Below are 19396 nucleotides of genomic sequence, written 5' to 3'. Positions count from 1 at the left end.
GAGGTCAAATATGCAACATGAAATTTACATGTAATAAGGTCACGTAAAATATGCAACATCTGAGGTCAAACATGCAACCGCTAAAGTTAAACATGAGAACTACTTGAACATGCAACAATTCATGTCAAACATGAAACAACCGACATCAAACATGTAACAATAACTTCAAACATGAAATCATAAAATGGGTGGAAATATATTTTATTTATTTTTACTGTATTCAAGACCTGCAACAATTCACGTGAAACATGCAACATAAAATTTACATGTAATAAGGTTACGTAGAATATGCAGCATCTGAGGTCAAACATAAAACAACTAAGGTTAAACATGAGAACCATGTGAACATGAAACATTTTACGTCAAACATGCAATAATTGACGTCAAACATCCAACTATGACGTCAAACATGAAACGTGCAGGAAAATTTTTATTTTTTGACTTTATTTAAGATCTGCAACAATCAACGTGAAACATACAACAGATGTGGTCAAACATGCGATATGAAATTTATATGTAAAAAAGTTGCATTAAACATGCAACACTTATGGTTAGACATAGAACAAATAAGGTTAAACTTGTGAACCACATGAACATACAAGAGTTCATATCAAACGTGCAACAACTGAAGTCAAACAAGCAACTTGAACATCTAACATGAAACGGGCATGAAAAGAAATTGGGGGTATTTAGAATAATTGAGTTGAGACAAATAATGAAGTACATGAAAATTTTGATGTTAAATATGAGATATTACATATAATATATGAAACAAATATTTCTCTTTTTTTTTTCTCTTGTATGATAATTTGATATCTTTCTTTCAATTTCTATTTATTATTTTTTCTTACTATTAATATTATTTTTTCTTACTATTAATATTATTTTTCCACAATTTCTAAATTAATATATTATTTTGATTTAATTTTTAATTTTTTTAAAAAAGATGCAACCAGTTAACAAACCAGTTGCACGAAGTCTTTGGCTGCAATTATTAGGGTTGGCAAAATCCAGATCCGAATTAATAATTTTACATCCGGATCCGTATCCGGATCCAAAAAAAGATGCAGATCCGGCTGCGGGTAATATCCGCAACGAATGCGGACAAATATTTCGAATATCCGGATCCGCAAAAATTAAAATTTAATAATTTAATATATAATTTAAAAATTAAATAATTTACCTAATAATATCAAATAAAATCCAATCATAATTTAATAATGAATGATTCAACATGAATAACATACAAATAATCTAATAAATCTACAAATAAAATTTAATTTTTCATTTTTAATTTAAAATAAAATTCAATAATTTACCTCATATTATCAAATAAAATTCAATCATAATCCAACAATTAATAAATCAACATGAATAATATACAACAACATAATAAATCCACAAATAAAATTTATTTTTAATTTTTAATATATATTTTTAATTCAATTTATAATTTAAAATAAAATTTATCCGAATCCGGATACCCATCTTCCACATCCAAATCCGTATTTTTTCGGATCTAGATCTTTCGGATCTTTGTGGATCCGAGTCGGATCCGGATTTATTTGACATCCCTAGCCATTATGCTCTCACCATACCGGCTACAATGCCACCCTTTGTTGAAATGGGCCAATGCTATTGCTAGCTCAGTGAAATCAGTCCACTTTCAAGTGCTGGAAGTCAAAGTACATAAATTTAAACTGAACTCACTCATAAATCACAATTTTGCTTTGAAAGAGTCAGAGAGAGTCGAAACAAAATCGCTTCAACGATTCGAAATGATTTTAACAATTGAACCAACCAATATTATTCAAAAAGATGTTAGCAGATGAACCAATTAAATATTATTTGAAAAGATTTTACCTGTTGAACAAACTAATACTAAAACTTTGGTGCATGGCTTGTTTCCAGGTACCTAATGAAAATTAGTAACCCTGCAACTACTTGTCAGAGCCACCTAGAGAAGACAATACCTCATATGCATCAATAGAAGCTTATCATCCACTTAATTCATTCAAAACTAATTACATATACCCTGTCAAGAACTCTCATAATTCTAGGCGTTGAACCAAAATCTGATGTCAACCTATTGAACAGAAAATTAAGGAGCAAGCATCATTACATATAGATGGAATTAGTTGATATAAGTTGACATTGATGGGTAAGTTCGTACACTAAAAATACAAATCTAACCATTACATATAGAAGGAAACTATGAAGGAAATGAAACTTGTGACGCATAGAGAACAATATTTTTTCCAAGCATAAGTAAGTTTCAAACAAGAACAGATTTTCTATTTACAGATTTCCCCTGGCTGCTGTATCTCTGTAATCATTCCATTGCTTTAAAATCTTATGAACATAAACTTAAGGGCTTTCACAGAACTCCATCTCCTGACATTTCAGATGAAAACAGATAAAAGCAAGTCATGCATAATAAACATCAATAAGCCTAATATTACAATGAAACAAAAGGATTTCTGCATAACCAACTCAATTAGCACAAATATGCATAAATTTATGAAGGGCATGTTTTCATTTTTCTTTTATTTCAAGCCAATGGGTAGAAAGCATGAAAAAGTTTTGGTAGAATCTGTTCATGCATATATACATGCATGTATGTGCATGTGGGTGTGGGTATCCAGATGTATATCACATATCAATTGGTCAAAAAAAAAAAAAAAAATTTACCATGCACACCTTATAAATGAGCTAAAAAGACACCTCATATCCTGAGGCAAGTGTTTTTCCAAAACATATGAAGTAGACTTTGTTCCAAACGAGCAGATTGTTCTTACCTTCCCACAAATTGGACAACTTTCACTTCTTTCCAGCCACTCGTAAATACAACCAAGGTGAAAATGATGGGAACAACGTGTTGTGATTTTAGGATTTTCTGGAGTATATTCTGCAAGAAACAATGATCCAGATGAATATAACTAAAGAATCAAAGAAGCAAATTCCTTTCCGTTCTAGCTCTTTTGCCAGTGTGCCTAAAGAGAACTTGTTACTCCCAAATCCTATGGTTATTTGAAAAGTAATTGAGTAGAGCAACATAAAAACAGAAAATAAAAGGACCCTGTAAGCTACAACGAGAATGTCTTCTAACATAAGCATGTCAAATTACCATCAAGACAAGTAGGGCAGACATCTTCATCTTCGGTAGATGTTTGCGTATAAGGTCCATATGCAGCTTTAGTTGCCAAAGCCTTATCCGAGGACTCGGAATTGACAAGTTTACAATCTTCTTCAGAATCAACTACATTCTGTTTCTTCCCAAAACCCAACGATTCTCTACCTGAGCTACTCATATTTCTTCTTATTGGCTGTGCATCCTCTTGAAAATAAATCATCGACTTATCACGCCTAGAGACCAAACCATCACGCTGTAAACGAGAGTATCTCTGATCAGTATCATAAGTGGCCGGTCTGGACACTGAGAATTGATTATCATTTAGAGAATTATCAGGTAGAGTAGTTGCAGGTACTGATGATGCCGAAGAAGCAGTTCCTAGATTTGATATTGGCACAGATCGACCTTCAAGTCTATGGAATATTGCACCATACTGCACAAGCATAGGGAGACAGCAAACAAAGAATGGATAACATTGTATCAGATAGTACGGCGGTCACAATCAATGAAAAATCTAATAATTTACACTAATCTCCCATACATCCTGTCTTGATCACAATGCAGAAGTACAAATACAACACAAGCTAAAAGGCTGAGTTTAATCTATGGCATTACAAGTAAAACAAAGCAACATTCCTTTCTACAGGTAACAGGACATCTAAGGAGCTTTTCTTGTCATAATTAAATTCTCCTTCAGGGTTTTCCTTTAACCCAGAAATTGATTTTAAAATTCAAAGGTATCAAAGGACACTACAATCAGAACAGAACATATGTCGATTCTATTGCATAGCTGACAAAGAAAAAATTTGCAAATTTTGATAAAGTTTCAAACTGATCAATGGTATAATATTCGCTAGGCCAAACATCAGCAATGAAGACTCTGGTGCCTAACTGTCACTCATATCATATGAGCCCTGAGTTTTTAACCCATTCATCAAGTGATGATAGTCATCAGCATCAATACAAAATGTAAGGAGATCAAACCAATGAAAAAATTTCCACATGGATAATAAAGATAAAAAACTGGCCAAGGGTTCCAGTGCCTGAAAAACTAAAAGCATACCCCATTTAGTAGCTGGTGGAAAAAGAATCTTAGGCATATGCAGTTGCGATATATTGAGTTGCTCGGGTTCGTGTAATCTTCAAATTCCTCAATACATGGACAGCAGCAGAAAGAACCCATCTTTGTAATTTCGCAATATATCCAGGAGCGCACCGACCTTCAAACAACTAGAAAGCAATCAACCAGGACGAGCAAAAATACCTAATCACGGAACAACACATAAAAACAGAAAAATGAGGAAAGTTAAGAGCAAAAGCAACACAAAATAATAACGTCAGTGGTTGAATGTGTTGAATGATCCCTAAAGTTGGAATACTTTTTATATTTATTTTTCGAGCAAAATACATCTAAAATGTGGTAAGCAAAAGAACTCACAAAGACATATAAAGAAAACAGCAAAATTGACAGACGAACTTAAAAGTAAAGCATATAAAAATTAAAAAATAAATAAATAAATAAAACAAAAGCGAGGCACTCACTTACCATCTCAAAGCTTTAAAGATAAATCAATTCATTAAAGATAAATCAATTCAACTTAGATTCTAAATAACTTGTATATATGAAAAGAAGAAATTTTGCACCTGGGTTTGTGTACGTTGAGCTTTATTTTGTAGCAGATCCACTTAGAATCAAAAGACATGCCATCGCCGGCGACAGAAGCTCGATTTTAATTTACAGTAGGAACTAAACTAAAATGATATTTCATATTATGGATCTGGTAAAGTCTCTGGGTGGACCAGCTGATGGCAATACAATAACGATGATTATATTATATTAAAATATGCATTGTTACTCTAGAAAATTAATATCTCCCTCTTTATTATCTGATAAGTTGTTGGATTCTTGCTTCTTAGGGGTCATGATTGGGTTATGGATTAGATTAATTGCCAAACATTAATGATTATCATTTTATAAAATGTGGGTTTATTAAATATTAACTAATATGTAATTATGTTATTCGATAAAATTGAAAAAAAATAAAAAATAAGATAAATATTAACATTTAATTTATGTTAAAGATCTTTAGAATACCGAAAAACCTATCTTTTATTTTTTTTAACTTTACCATTTAATTTTGAAGAAATTAATTTTATTTTTTAAAAATCTTTTAACCTTTCAACCTGTTTAAAATTGTTTTGACTTAAAAAATAAATTGTTTCTATTGCCCTGAATAAGCTATCAGTTTTCAGTTGTATAAAATATTAGCGGTTGTTTCTGAAGAAATAAGAAGATATAATTTTATTTTTGTGAAATTAATAAAATTATAATAGAAACTCTAAAACAAGCAGTTTGGAGAACATTGTTTGAAGTTAGAAATTTCTGTTTTGTTGTTAATAAAATCGATATTATTAGGAAAAAGTTCGCTAATTTCTGATGAAAATTAATGTGCATTAATTTATAAACAATAAGTTATCACAAATATCTTACTTCCCTCACTTTTTAATGTAATTTCCGTACAAAAATTTACTTACGGCAATATTGGTCAAAATCTAATTCCTCCTATAGTAAGGTGGCGTTTGTTTTTTTGTCTGAAATCTGAATAGACCTGAATTAATCTGAATTCTGAATAGATCTTAATGTCTGAATCTAAATAATATGTTTATTTTTTGTCTGAATTTCGAAAAATAAATATTAAGTTGTTTATTTTTTTCAACTGAAAAAGCTGAAAATATGTACTTTTACATTTGTATCCTTATTAAATTTGAATGTCAAATAAATAATATATTAAATACCACAATATTTTAACATTTATAAGTAAAACTATATTCAAGTGAATACATAATTGTTTTAGAATTTTAATAAATAAAATACCATAAATTTCAAATTTTATCGTATATAATATAAGAAATAAAAAACATGGATATTTTTATGTGGGGTAAATGTCTATGGGTGAGTTTTAGAATAAACATGAAAAATAAATTATAAAACATGGATATTTTTGACATTAGTAAATAATTGACTTAATTCAAATTTCTCCATTAAGTAAAAAGCTAAAAAAATAGGCTTATTTTATTAAGTCAAAATTATCTAAAAAATCTTATTAAGTTATAAAAACAAACACCTCTAATTAACTTAATTAATTAAGTTAAGTTACTTTAAGTTATTAAGTTAAAAAACAATCGCAACATAAGTCTCTAAGAGACAAGTTAATTTGGAAACAATAACTTTTAATTATTCACACCAGTATACTAGTCAATGATTTAGTACCCCTATTTTTTGTCTTTTACCGATTGGAAATATAATTCCCATAAAACAATCAGACTTTTGTCCCTTAAACTCTAATCATGAAAATCTTAAAAACTTTAGTGTTCTTTGGATTTTTCTTTTCGTCACTCCAGGTAAACCCTCATCTACTTCTACTAGTTTTTTTTTTTTTTTTCTAATGTGCTTCTTCTACTTCTTTCTTTAAAAAAAAAAAAAATTATTTTCTATCAATAAATAACTTGTCATGTGTTTTTTAAATGCAGCAAATGAGGTGATGATCGGAAATTAATAGTAGTTACTAAATAAATGGGAAATATCCACCGACTATCAAACATCAACGCTTCTTTTTTAGCCTTTTCAAAAAAAAAAAAAAAACACTTCTTTTTTAGCAGCAATCTATCAGAAGATTATAAAGTGTATTATTGCTCCACTACTGTCTTAATTCTACAAAAATATTTTAAAAAAATTGATTAAATGATTATTTTCACCCTAAACATAGAATGACTATTTTAGTATCGTCAACCTTTTTTTTTAAAAAAAAAATAGATGTCCGGACGAGCCGAACTTAAAAAGAAATTAAAAAAATTTCAAACAAAGTAGCAGCATGAAGCTAAGCATCCTACATGATGGCATATTATTGCTGTGACTACGTCACACAAAAGAGACCCGAGGGTGCTGCATGTTGGTGAAAATCAATTTTTCTTGTAAAAACTTTTAGGATCGATCTCATATAATATATAAGAATTCGTAATCTAGAAAATTATACCTTGACAATCTAACTTTTCTTTTTCATTGAAGTAATCTAGGCTCCCAGATCACGATCCGTCACCACCACTCTTGTTAGATCACGATCCGTCACAACCAATCTTATTAGATTACGATTTGTCACCAATGATCTTCCATGTTATGATTCAAGTTTGATCTGCACTTGACGTGTGAGCACATTTATCACCACTAAAAGCAACTAGCACGAGAAAATATTCCTCTCAAAATTAGAGAGAAAATATTTTTTTTCTCTTATCTGTATATTGTGGCTCGTCACTCTTCTTTTGGAAAAAAACAAGCCATTTTATATCTCTATTTAGTGGAAACCATAGACTCCATATTTATATATTTTTTAATTCTATTAAATCAAATTTGATTTTAATTAAAAAATAATAAAACCAAAAGTGGCCTTACTTATTCTTGTTATAGGGGCACACCTTATAAAATAACGCAAGGCCCTTACACATAAGTATATTAAATGGAGCCTCTCACTAAATAATATATTTAGCATTTTAATCTAAATATCTAGTTATCTTGCTTATTAATCCAATAGCGGCGCAATCAATTAAATGAGCTAACCTAAGGATTATATGGATATATACAATAGTGTCTACAATAATTAGATATGTAATTAAACCAACCCAATTATTTAATTCTAAATCTACTCCACTAAAAAATTGGAACTGACCTTTATAATTGTATGCTATGTAGGATAGTGTTCTTTAATAAGAATTCAACCCATGCCACATTGATTCCTTACTTCATAATCCTTTGTAACACATCGTTAATTAAATCAATATCTCAACTGTCCAATCAATTTAATTACATCTTGTTCCTTGATATTTATTGACTTTTTCTAATGATTATTTTCAACATACTAAATATGTTGACACACTCTGGCCAGAGAATTCTATAATCAAGTGTCGAAAGCCCATCAAGAGATATGTTGTACAAATTCTATATTGTTAATCTATAACTTCAATACTCATTATTGCACCCACCAAGATACCGAGTAATCTTGACTATAAGTGTGTATCGTGTCCATTAGTAACTCAAATGGAATAACAATTACAATTGTGAAATTATAACTAACTCAAGATTAAAATTACAATAAAATCAATGCCTATGGGATTTAATAAGTCTGACAGTTATTACAAAGTTAATTAAATCTCATATGTGATCATGTTCAATATAGTCGTACTACATCAATAAATTCATACATGATTAAGACAAATCATTCAATGAATTTATTATAGTTTATACCTAAATAAAGTGCCCAACTTTATTTATCAACTGTGAACTTAATTTATTTAATCATAAAATAACTTGTATTTATGTCTTTTGTGAATCCACATGGTGATCACATAAATACATATAATATAATTAAATGGACTTTACTCAAAATATTAATGCAACTAAAATACTTGAATAAAATACCTCATTTATTTTATTAATTAGAAAAATTATTTATTACAATTAAATAAACACATATTCTTTTAAAGATTATAATTTCCCAACAATCTCCCACTAGCTCTCAAAGCATATTTGGCATTTCACGCACTCCCATGGATTCTAAGTGCAAGTTAAAAGGTTTCCTAGGTATGGCCTTAGTAAAAGGATTTGCCAAGTTTTGCTGTGACGCAATTTCAGTAACCTCCACATCACCTCTCTACACTATATCTCTTATAAGATGATACTTCCTCTCAATATGTTTTTGTTTGATGTGGTTCTTTAGATTGAGCTACCGCACCACTATTATCACAAAATAATTTAAGGGGTACAGTTGCAGCAGGTACTACCTTAAGATTTTGTAGGAACTTGCGGAGCCATACAACTTCTTTTGCAGCTTCAGATGCAGCCGCATATTCATCTTCAGTTGTAGAGTCTGTGATACAAAACTGTTTCACACTCCTCCAACTAATCTCCACTTCCTAATGTAAACACATAGTTGGAAGTTAATTTTTTGGAATCCTTATTCGACATAAAGCCAGAATCAGTATAACCCACGGGAATGAGTTCATCACCAGAATACACAAGCATATAATTTTTATTTCTTTTCAGATACTTCATTATATGCTTGATTGCAGTCCAGTGTTTAGGTCCAGGATTAGATTGATATATGCTAACCATCCTTACCGCAAAACAGATGTCTAGCCCAGTGCAAAGCATGGCATACATGAGACTTCCCACAGCTTCTGCATAGGGAACTCGTCTCATTTTCTTTATCTCTTCAGATGTTTTAGGTGATTGATCTTTAGAGAATATAATTCCATATCTGAATGGTAAGAAACCAGTCTTAAAATTTTCCATGCTAAATCTAGCCAATATCTTGTCAATATAAACCGATTAAGACAAGGCTAAAGTTTTATTCTTCCGGTCTCATAGTAATTTGATACCAAGAATATAACTTATCACTCCCTAGTCTTTCATATCAAATTGTTTTGCTAACCAACTCTTTATTGTAGTCAATACTCCTATATCGTTTCCAATTAGGAGAATATTGTCTACATAAAGAACTATGAATGCTATAGATTTTTCTTGAATTTTCTTGTACACAAATGGTTCATTAATATTCTGAATAAATCCAAACGATTTAATTGCTTGATCAAATATGATGTTCCATGACCGGGATGCTTACTTCAATCCATAAATGGATCTCTGCAACTTACATACCATGTGTTCTTGGCCTTTTTATATGAATCCATCTGGTTGCTGCATGTAGATGTCTTTTTTAAGATGCCCGTTAAGAAAGGCAGTCTTGACATCCATTTGCCAAATTTCATAATCTAGTATTATAGCAATGGAGAGCAGAATCCTAATGGATTTAAGCATAGCAACCGAAGAAAAAAGTTTCCTCATAATCGATTCCCTCTTTCTGAGTAAATCTTTTGGATACTAATCTTACTTTAAATGTTTCCACCCTTCCGTCTACTCTTCTTTATTTCTTATAGATACTCTATAGGTTTTACCCCATTTGGTACCTTTATAAATTCTCAGACTTTATTGGAATACATAGATTTCATTTCTTGATTCGTAGCTTTTTTCCAAAGTTCAACATCTCTGTCTATTAAAGTTTTGTTGTAGCTAGTGGGATCTTGTACATGTTCATCTGAGATAGCCATATAGGTTTCTCCCAATAACATGTATCTCACAGGTAACCTAGTTACCCTCCTACCACGACGAGGTTCTAAGAGAGATTATTGTTGAAGAATAATCCTGTGTTGATAAATTGATTGTTGTTGTTGTTGTTCATGTTCTATAACATGTGTTGAAAGCTAAGCATCAACCTGATCACCTGACAGTTCGTCAAGTATTACCTTACTCTTAAGTTTGAAGTTATTCATATAGTCTTCCTCGAGGGAAGTGAAATGTGTGCTCACAATCACTTTCCTATCTTGAGAACTATAAAATAAATCTCCCCTTATTCCTTTGGGATACCCCACAAACATACAAACCTTAGAACGTGAATCCATTTTATCTGCCTTTAGTTTTAGCACATGTGCTGGTGATCCACAAATACGGACATGTCGTAAACTTAGTTTGCAACCTGACCATAATTCTATTGGGCTTTAGGCACTGACTTAGATGGAACTAAGTTCAAGAGATAACTGTAGTTTCCAGTGCTAGTCCCCAAAAAAAGATTGATAATGACGAATAACTAAGTATAGATCTCACCATATTTAAAAGAGTTATATTTCTCCTTTCAATTACCTCATTTTGTTGTGGTGTCTCCTGGGCAATTAATTGAGATAAAATCCAATTTTCAACCAGACATTCTTTGAAATCTCCTGAGAAAAATTCACCACCTCGATCAGATCGAAATTTCTTTATACTTTTATCTAATTACTTTTCTGTCTCAACCCTATACCCTTTGAATTTCTCAAGAGCTTCAGACTTATGCCGCATTAGATAAACATAACTATATTTTGAGTAATCATCAGTGAAAGTGATGAAATAATCATAACATCTTCGAGCTTGTACATTGATTGGTCCATATACATCTGTATGTACCAATTCAAGTGGTACTGTTGCACACACTCTTTTGGCCGAGAATGGCCTTTTGGTCATTTTCCCTTCTAAACAAGATTCATAGAGTAGCAATGATTCATTTTTCAATGGACCCAAGAGCCCATCTTTGATCATTCTTTGTATCCTATTTTGGTTTATATAACTGAAGCATAAATGCCAGAGGTAACATTGGTTGGAAGAAATATTTCTTTTCTTAGATAAATGTATATGCTCATCATTATTGATCACTGTGTCATGCATAGAATGGATCATATGACTTAAATGATATAAATTATCTTCCAATGTACCAAAACAAATAAGTCTCTTATTATAAAACAGATCCAGTTTTCACTGCTGACACGAACTGTCATGTCCCTGACTGTAGCTTGATGCTTCATTCAATTAGTTTCCTAGTTTCCTGAAACAAATAAAGTGAATTATAAATATGATTAGTTGCTCCTGAATCCTACACCCAAGTGTCAACAGGATTCTAAACAAAACATGACTCAATTACAAAAAGATTTCTCATATCTGATTTCACAATCTTAAGGCAATCCTTTTTCTAGAGATCTTTCTGTCCACACTTGAAGCATTTGCCTTTGGCTTGCCATCTTGCTTGGTAGACGGTCTCTTTTTTCCAGCTTTTTTACCTTTGTCTTTCGGCTAAACTCTAGAAGAAGAATCTTTTTTAGAAATATTTATGCTTTCTAGAGATTTTTTAGACAATCTCCTGGATTTGGACGAAAAAGGGAGACTCGAGTATGCAAGCTCAATAAATCCTTGTATGGCTTGAAACAAGCTTCCAAGCAATGGTTTATAAAGCTATTTTCAGCCCTCAAAGCTGCTAGTTTTCACCAATTGAAAGTGGATTACTCATTGTTCATTTGATCTTAAAATGGTAGTTTCACGACAATTATTGTTTATGTCGATGATGTGATATTGGCAAGCAACAATCTACAGCATATTGAAGATGTAAAACATTTTTTATCCAAGCAATTCAACCTTAAAAATCTTGGTCAACTTAAATATTTCTTAGGCATAAAAGTGACGAGGTCTTTGAAGAGGAATTGTCTTTCTCAAAGAAAATATGCATCGGAGATACTAGAAAGATGCTAGATTTTTAGGAGTTAAACCAGCCAAGTTTCCGATGGAACAAAACTTGGTTCTTACACAATCTGATGGAGACCTTTTGAATGATCCTTCGTCATATAGACGTCTTGTGGGAAGATTGATATATATGACCATTACTAGGCCAGATTTGGTGTATGCCGTCCATGTTTTAAGTCAATTTATGGACAAACCCTGTATACCACACCTTGAGGTAGCATATAGGGTTCTCAAATATTTGAAGCACACATAAGGATAAAGTATCCTTTTATCCTCCACAAGCACACTCCAATTGAAGGCATTTTGTGATGCTGATTGGACTTGGTGCAAAGACACAAGAAGGTCGACAACAAATTATTGTATATTTCTAGGACAATCACCAATTTCGCGGAAAACAAAAAAGCAAACAATAGTGGCTCGATCAACAGTCGAGGCAAAGTATCGCTCTATGGCTACTACATGTTGCGGTTGAAGAATATCTTGACAAACTTAGAAATCAAACACACTCAACCAGTCATGTTGTTTTGTGACAACCAAGTTGCTCTACACATTGCCTCGAACATGGTCTTTCATGAACGTACAAAGCATATTGATTGATTGTCACTTAGTTCGTGAAAAGATTCAGGAGGGCTTGATCAAGACAGCACACATACGAACCAACAAACAAATTGCAGGCTTATTCACGAAAGCATTGAGTTCATCTAAATTTGAAGTACTACTTGACAAGTTGGGTGTTATTAACATACACTCCAACTTGAGGGGGAGTGTTAAAGAAAATCATGTAAGATAGGAAAGTAAATATTGTATATCTATTTAATTATCATTTCTATAAAAGTCATAGCTAGTTTATAGGCATAAGAATAGGATCTATGTTGTAAGGCATCTATATAAAGTGGCATCCATTCCACTGAATGTATTTGACAAAAATTCAATTTTCTCAAATAGTCTTTTATCAAAAACTGAACTCAAACAAGTCTTCCAATGTTATTTGTGTAAATTAATTCAAAGCCTTTTGATTGTTATGCTGCAAATCCAACGGCCAAATCGGTAAAAGACAAAAAATAGGGGTACTAAATCATTGTTGCAAGCTAGCTAAATTATTACTATTATTATTTTAAAGACATCATGTATATCGAATTCATAGCATAGTAATCCCCAAATCTTATTATTGTTTTACTAGATTTCAATCGTCCATGTGTCACCTCCGAATTGGCCAGAGACGATCTTTCTTCAGCTAAAATTAGGATTTGGACGTAATTTGTGACTTGTGCTTGATGTGCTATGTGAACCTACTGTTTTGTTCAATAGTTCGAGGGGTAAGGTCCAAGGGTGCATCTAGACGTTGATAAGATCCAAATAAATTCGTCTTGGTGCTTTTATCACATCTGACTTGTCAAATAGATTTGGGGCGTAAATAGTAACGACATCTGCTTTAAGGAGTGGTGTAGGAGAAGCAGAATAAAAAATTGAATAATGGAGATCAAGATTTAAGGTGTTGTTCCAGTAGTAATGCGGCATTAAGGTCCTGTTTGGGATTTAGGTGCTATAGCTTTTAAGCTATAGCTACTGTGAAAAAAAAACTGTAACTATAAAACCAAAATTAATAATATGTAGTAAATATAAATTTTAAATAATAATTTCGACAAAATTATTAAAGATATAATAAATTTTTCATTATACAAGTAAAAAATCATATCAACATATCTTCAAAGGTACAACATCTAGTGTTTACCAAACGTTTTAGTGCTGTAACTTTTAAGTTACAATTGTCCAACCTCAATCACAAACACACCCTAAGTTTGGGAAAAAAAAAACCTAACGTGTGCTAAGGCTTAAGGTTGGAATTATGGAATGGTGACATAACGAAAAGTGCGATTAAGGGATGTTTTAGGGTTTCTAAGCATTTGGCCAAAATGATGGTCTGTTCTATGCCAAGGAAGGTGTTTTTGATGGTGTTCGGATTTCTTGATGTTGAAGAAATTGAAACTGTATTTCTTTGCTCGAGAAGATGAGTGTTTCTCGAACAAAGAAATGAACAGCTCCATAAGGTTATTCAGAGGTTGTTTATGATTGCCAGATGATTGTTGCTGGTGGGGATGGGTTATGGTGAGGAAATTGTGCCGCCATTAGGCTATAATATTAAAAATTTTCAAAATAGTCACATTAAATTTTTGGCTAGTACTATAAATATGTATATTTAGAGTCACAACAGATGTCAAATTACCTTCTAAAAATATTCTCAAAAACTATAATTTCCGCATGTTATAACGAACCTGTAAGGCTACGACCTCTGAATCTAATAATATAATTCTATTTCAAATGATGCACTGGGATATAAATAACCTAAAATAGAGTACATTTTACATTTTTTGGTTTTAATTAATTATGTAAATGAAAAAAAAAGCTTCCTCAAATAGCTCTATAAACTAGAGTGAACAAGAAAAATTTAAGATAATCAAGCATAATAATAGGGCTACTATTGCTTCAACCCTTCAATGACCAAAGCCAAAATTACTGAGCCCGGTTTTCAATAAGAAAGGAATTCAAAATGAAACAAGAATCTTGAGTACAATTACTACTTAATTCACTTTGAAAATAACGGCATATCCGCAGGAAGCTGCACGTGAATAATAGTGGGAGAGCAACCGAGCAGGTAGCAACCTTACTCAAGACTTTCCTTTCCTCTTTAATTTCTCTTGATGAGAACGCTCTGAGGACCCTAAAGAGGTAACTTCACTGTGACGCCCCAGTGAATGGTCTGTCGAATGATTGGGCTCGTGGGCACGTCGACGCTTTGAATGTTTTGATGGCTCCCCACCTTCAGGTGAAAAACTTTTGTATCTGCTACTTTGGGTGTAGGATGAATGTTCCAATGTCGACTGTGAATTTCTTCGCCAACTACTTTGTCCAGAACTCGCAAATCGATGATTTGGCATTGAAGCTCCACTAGATGTCACATGCAACTGTCTGATTTTGTCAGGATTAAGTTCTTCTACTTCTTTAGGCTCAGGGTAATGGACTAGGGAAACCCGCCGTGAAATCTTACCAACTAACATCAAAGTATTTACATCAGAACAAATAGATACCCTCTGGCCTCGTATCAAGTTCTCAAAGTTCGGGTTTATTTATACAATGACTAGCAGAACAATGGTAATGAGCAATGATTAAACAAGCGAATACATAAATAACCAATTTTTAAATACAGATGCAAGATCTAAGCATCAAACACACAAAATCAGAGATTTGAATCTCCCTATTTTCAGAAAAAGAAAAATGTGTAAATTAATGCCAAAAAGAAAGGAGGTAGAAATGTGGACTAAATTCTACAAAGAAAACAAACAATAAGGGAGGGGGGAACCAATTTCATAAAAGATCACACCCAGAAAATGATATCAATCTATACAATACTATCTCAAAAGCCTTCCCAAACATCTAGATGTATAAAGAAAATCCTTGAAATCAGTATGAAGCAAACGATGAACTCTCTCCCACAAGCCTGCATATAATTTCTCATATATTTTCATTAAAGATACAATTGCTCCTTTTGGAATCCATAAGAGTGATAAAACAATGCATCCAATGCACTCACTAAGGATTTGGCTTTCTACCCTTCCCCCAAAACAACTATTTTCCAAAAGTAAGGATCCACAGGAATCGAGAATGGCATATAGGATACTCTTTCTACAAGTCACATGTCATGATGGTGAAAGGCACATCATCAGACACTTTCTTTGAATGACTTCCCTGGTACTGACATACACAGGGCCAAAGACCCTAAACGACTTGAACTTTGGGTGTGATTTCAGCCTTTCGAATAATCTTGAAATTCGTAATCACACTGGAAAGATTCTCCAATAAACCACTGAAAAATATGATTTACAAGATGAATCTTTGCCCAAAACCTCCAAATCAGAGACTTTAATCTTAGGCCTCTAAGTTATAAACACCATTTGAACATAGCATACAGAGGAGACAGATAACTTATTTTTAAGCACGGTGGAAAAAATAAATTGTAACAACATTGCTGAAACCATCAGTCAATAGTTTGCCATATATCAGTTATCACATGAAAACCACCATTCCAATTTGGCCCAGTTTCGCCAAAACAAAAACAATTCCAATTTTCAGGTTAGATGAAAATGAAGCATGAATGAACAAAGTAAAACCCTCCTGATGTGGTATCACGTTAGGTTGGATTACGAAGCATTCTAAAAAATTATAATTTTCCTTTCTTTGTTTAAATTTATTAAATATTTGATGATCTGTAGCATAGTCTAAAAGGATGCTCAAAGTCTCGACAATATATAAATTTGTAATGAAACCTCCACTCAACTGAACCATGACAAGGTAACTATGCAGACATATTTTCCTGAACCCTACAGAGCACTTTTGAAACCAACTTCTCTCAAGAACTTAATCTGTGACAAAGATGGCTATAAATGAGCATCCACACAACTTAAAAAAAAAAAATGGTTTACTGATGCAGGTGGAATAAAAATTATATAGTTGTGTAAACAGAGTAGATAGTCATTGTCCATGAAGCAGAACAGCAACAAACCACCACCGTGACAAATATATTAGAAAGAGAGAACATATATAAGAATAAAAGGAAAGAATGAATAATCCTTCAAATACATACCAATTTTTGGCTCTGATGGATAGTTAAGAAATACCATTTCATCTGGCTCTTGAAAGTCATTGCTGACAATATCATACGCTTTTCCTACCACAAAATATAACAGGTATTCATCATAACAGTGTCACGAAACCAATCCATTACAGCCTAGCCATACAAAAATCATACTGATACCAAGCTGCAATTACATGTATATATATGCATGGAGAGTTATTCACTAGTTCTGTTCTTTGTATATACCAGATGAATCCTCAAAACTGCCCAACCATCCGTTGCCACGGAGCTCAAGTGACAATTCTTTTCCATCAAAATCAGGCATCTGAAAAAAATATTTATATAATAAAAAGAACCAATAAATTCAGATCCCAATCATCATTAATGCTTAAGCTGATACTAATAAAATTTTCTAGCGATAAGAATGAGTTGCATCCACAAAAGACTCCAATGAGTTCTCAATAAATGAAACAATTCGTCCTTATGTTACAAAATGGCATTCAGTGTTTGATATATAGCTATTACAGAAGTTAAATCATTGATAAAAAGAAATCAAGCAAGAAATAACATACTTGCTTATAAGGCCATTGAATAAGCCAAAGCTCAGTGGAGTCAATTAAAGAAAGATCAACAAGAGGGTCTCTCAATTCTTCTTCATATTCTTCTGTAGGTTTGTAGCCTTCTACAGTGGCATCATCCATTGCCTCAATCAAACTCTTGATCCCCCTAACCCACTATATTAAATACAAACAATTAATAATTTCATAGCAGCAGATAATAAATAATGCAACGAGCATTTAAATAAGGGAGAATTCACAATTTCACAATAATTTATTAATTGGACTATAATGAATGCCCAATCTAATTGACATGATTTCGTTGGGATAATTATTTGGGTCAAGGCTCAAGCAGATATAAACAAGTGATTAACTCAACTGGGATGTTACATTGAGCTATATCAATAATAATACCAAACCACAGCACACAAATTAAACATATATAGAAAATAAAACAAAAAATAAGATAAAGAAATGCATACCTTCAGAGTGAGCGTCACAGCCTCTCTTCCGTGGGGATTATTGATGCCACCGATGCGATATCAAAGGATATCCTCGCTCCAATCTATGAAGATCAAACCCGGCTGGGATTTTAGGGTGTGAGCGCGCGAGGAGGGAGAATAGAAGAGCAGAGATTTTAGGGTTTTTTTGCTTTTTAATTCAAATGATTTTAAAATATATTTTTTAAATAATTTAAGGGCCAGTTAAGACCGGGTCGGCCCTGGACCAAGCCTACTGGACCAGACCTTTTAACAAACCCTAGATGGGTATTTTATAAAGAAGCCTTTGGACAATCTGAGACTAAACCCACCAACTTTTTCTCAAAACCTCCTTTTTAATTAAAAATTTTTATTTATCTAAATAATTTTTGAAAAAATTAGTTAATTAACATATTCTTTTCTTTCTTTCTCAATTTCAAAAATCCTCATAAATTCATCCAAATATATTTTTTAACTATAAATAATTGATATCACTAATTTTAAGGAACAAAACCCACCATTTAAAATAAACACAATAAATTTATATCATTAATGAAAGTTAATAAACAGCAAGAAATTAATTTTACTGAACACAAAAGCTAACGAATAACGAGAAAAAAAATTCTTATGTATATAAAGTATGTAATAGAGATTTTGTTATATTAAGAAAAGCCAAAAAATAAATCCAAAATAAAGTAAAATTGAGTGTTTAATTTATAAAATGTGAGAGTAGAGAGAGGATATGCAATTTTAAAGTAGAGATAGAGATTAGTGAAGGGTAATTTTGGGACTTCAATTTTTAAATTTTTAAATTTTTTTTTCCAAATGGGTGTAGAGAGGAATTTGGAGGGGTCAAATAGCTCAAACCATCTTCAAATTCCTTATGAAATTATTTTCCAATTGAAATTACATAAATAACCAAGGATAAATTAATTCAATTATTATTTTGAATGGGAATTCAATCAAACACTTAAATAGGTTATTTTTTTAACAAAATTTTTACATCCATCCTATTTCATAATTTCAATTTATATTTTAAATTGTAATTAAAAAAATAATTTTTTAAAAAATTATAAGGGCTTAGAAACATGAAGACAGAAGTTATATTATAAGAAGAAAATAATTTAAAATTTTAGGATTTTTATGTATTCTATAAATAAAACTTAAAGAATTTTTTTTTAAGGTGAATTTTATAGAATGATGGTTAATTTTAGCATAACATTGGGACACTTTAGGAAATAAAATTCAAACGGGATGTTATAAGGATTTTAGGGGGTGTATAATCTATTTACAAACCTTAATTTTGATGATAACAAATAATATAGTAAGAGTTATATGGAAAAATGCTTTTGCATCTCATTAGTTCTTTATGATCAAATATTACCCATGTAAGATCAAGCTGAAAAAATTTATTGACAAAACTCATCAAGTCAAGAACAAGCATAAAAG

General features: G+C 31.8%; 2 protein-coding genes across 2 annotated transcripts; both read right to left on the bottom strand.

Moving 5' to 3' along the window:
- Positions 1 to 2105: 2105 nt before the first annotated feature.
- LOC18033071 (E3 ubiquitin-protein ligase At3g02290) lies at positions 2106 to 5058 on the bottom strand. Its single transcript, XM_006420758.2, has 5 exons — positions 4778 to 5058; positions 4197 to 4397; positions 3128 to 3566; positions 2799 to 2908; positions 2106 to 2394 (listed from the first exon to the last, which is right to left on the bottom strand). Exons 2-5 carry the CDS (start codon positions 4314 to 4316, stop codon positions 2368 to 2370), a joined length of 696 nt encoding a protein of 231 aa, XP_006420821.1. The 5' UTR covers positions 4317 to 4397; positions 4778 to 5058; the 3' UTR covers positions 2106 to 2367.
- A 9542-nt stretch (positions 5059 to 14600) lies between these two features.
- Positions 14601 to 18143, bottom strand: LOC18033567 (mediator-associated protein 2). Its single transcript, XM_006420757.2, has 5 exons — positions 17951 to 18143; positions 17484 to 17645; positions 17158 to 17236; positions 16921 to 17004; positions 14601 to 15330 (listed from the first exon to the last, which is right to left on the bottom strand). The coding sequence occupies exons 2-5, from the start codon at positions 17610 to 17612 to the stop codon at positions 14948 to 14950; spliced, it is 675 nt and encodes a 224-aa protein (XP_006420820.1). The 5' UTR covers positions 17613 to 17645; positions 17951 to 18143; the 3' UTR covers positions 14601 to 14947.
- Between the last annotated feature and the right edge of the window lie 1253 nt (positions 18144 to 19396).

The sequence above is a fragment of the Citrus clementina genome, unplaced genomic scaffold (genome assembly GCF_000493195.1).
Source record: "Citrus clementina cultivar Clemenules unplaced genomic scaffold, Citrus_clementina_v1.0 scaffold_9, whole genome shotgun sequence".
Classification (NCBI taxonomy): domain Eukaryota; kingdom Viridiplantae; phylum Streptophyta; class Magnoliopsida; order Sapindales; family Rutaceae; genus Citrus; species Citrus x clementina.
This window is presented reverse-complemented; position numbering and strand designations above follow the sequence as displayed.

Excerpts from the sequence above, each read along its gene's own strand:
- LOC18033071 (XM_006420758.2), bottom strand. The coding sequence starts at position 4,316 with ATGGGTTCTTTCTGCTGCTGTCCATGTATTGAGGAATTTGAAGATTAC. Across the intron at positions 2,909-3,127 it reads CTGCCCTACTTGTCTTGATG|AATATACTCCAGAAAATCCT; the intron begins GTAATTTGACAT and ends TGTTTCTTGCAG. Across the intron at positions 2,395-2,798 it reads GTTGTCCAATTTGTGGGAAG|GAGATGGAGTTCTGTGAAAG; the intron begins GTAAGAACAATC and ends CTGAAATGTCAG.
- LOC18033567 (XM_006420757.2), bottom strand. The coding sequence starts at position 17,612 with ATGGATGATGCCACTGTAGAAGGCTACAAACCTACAGAAGAATATGAA. Across the intron at positions 17,005-17,157 it reads CAGTTTTGAGGATTCATCTG|GAAAAGCGTATGATATTGTC; the intron begins GTATATACAAAG and ends ATTTTGTGGTAG. Across the intron at positions 15,331-16,920 it reads TCCATCAGAGCCAAAAATTG|TTGGTAAGATTTCACGGCGG; the intron begins GTATGTATTTGA and ends CTTTGATGTTAG.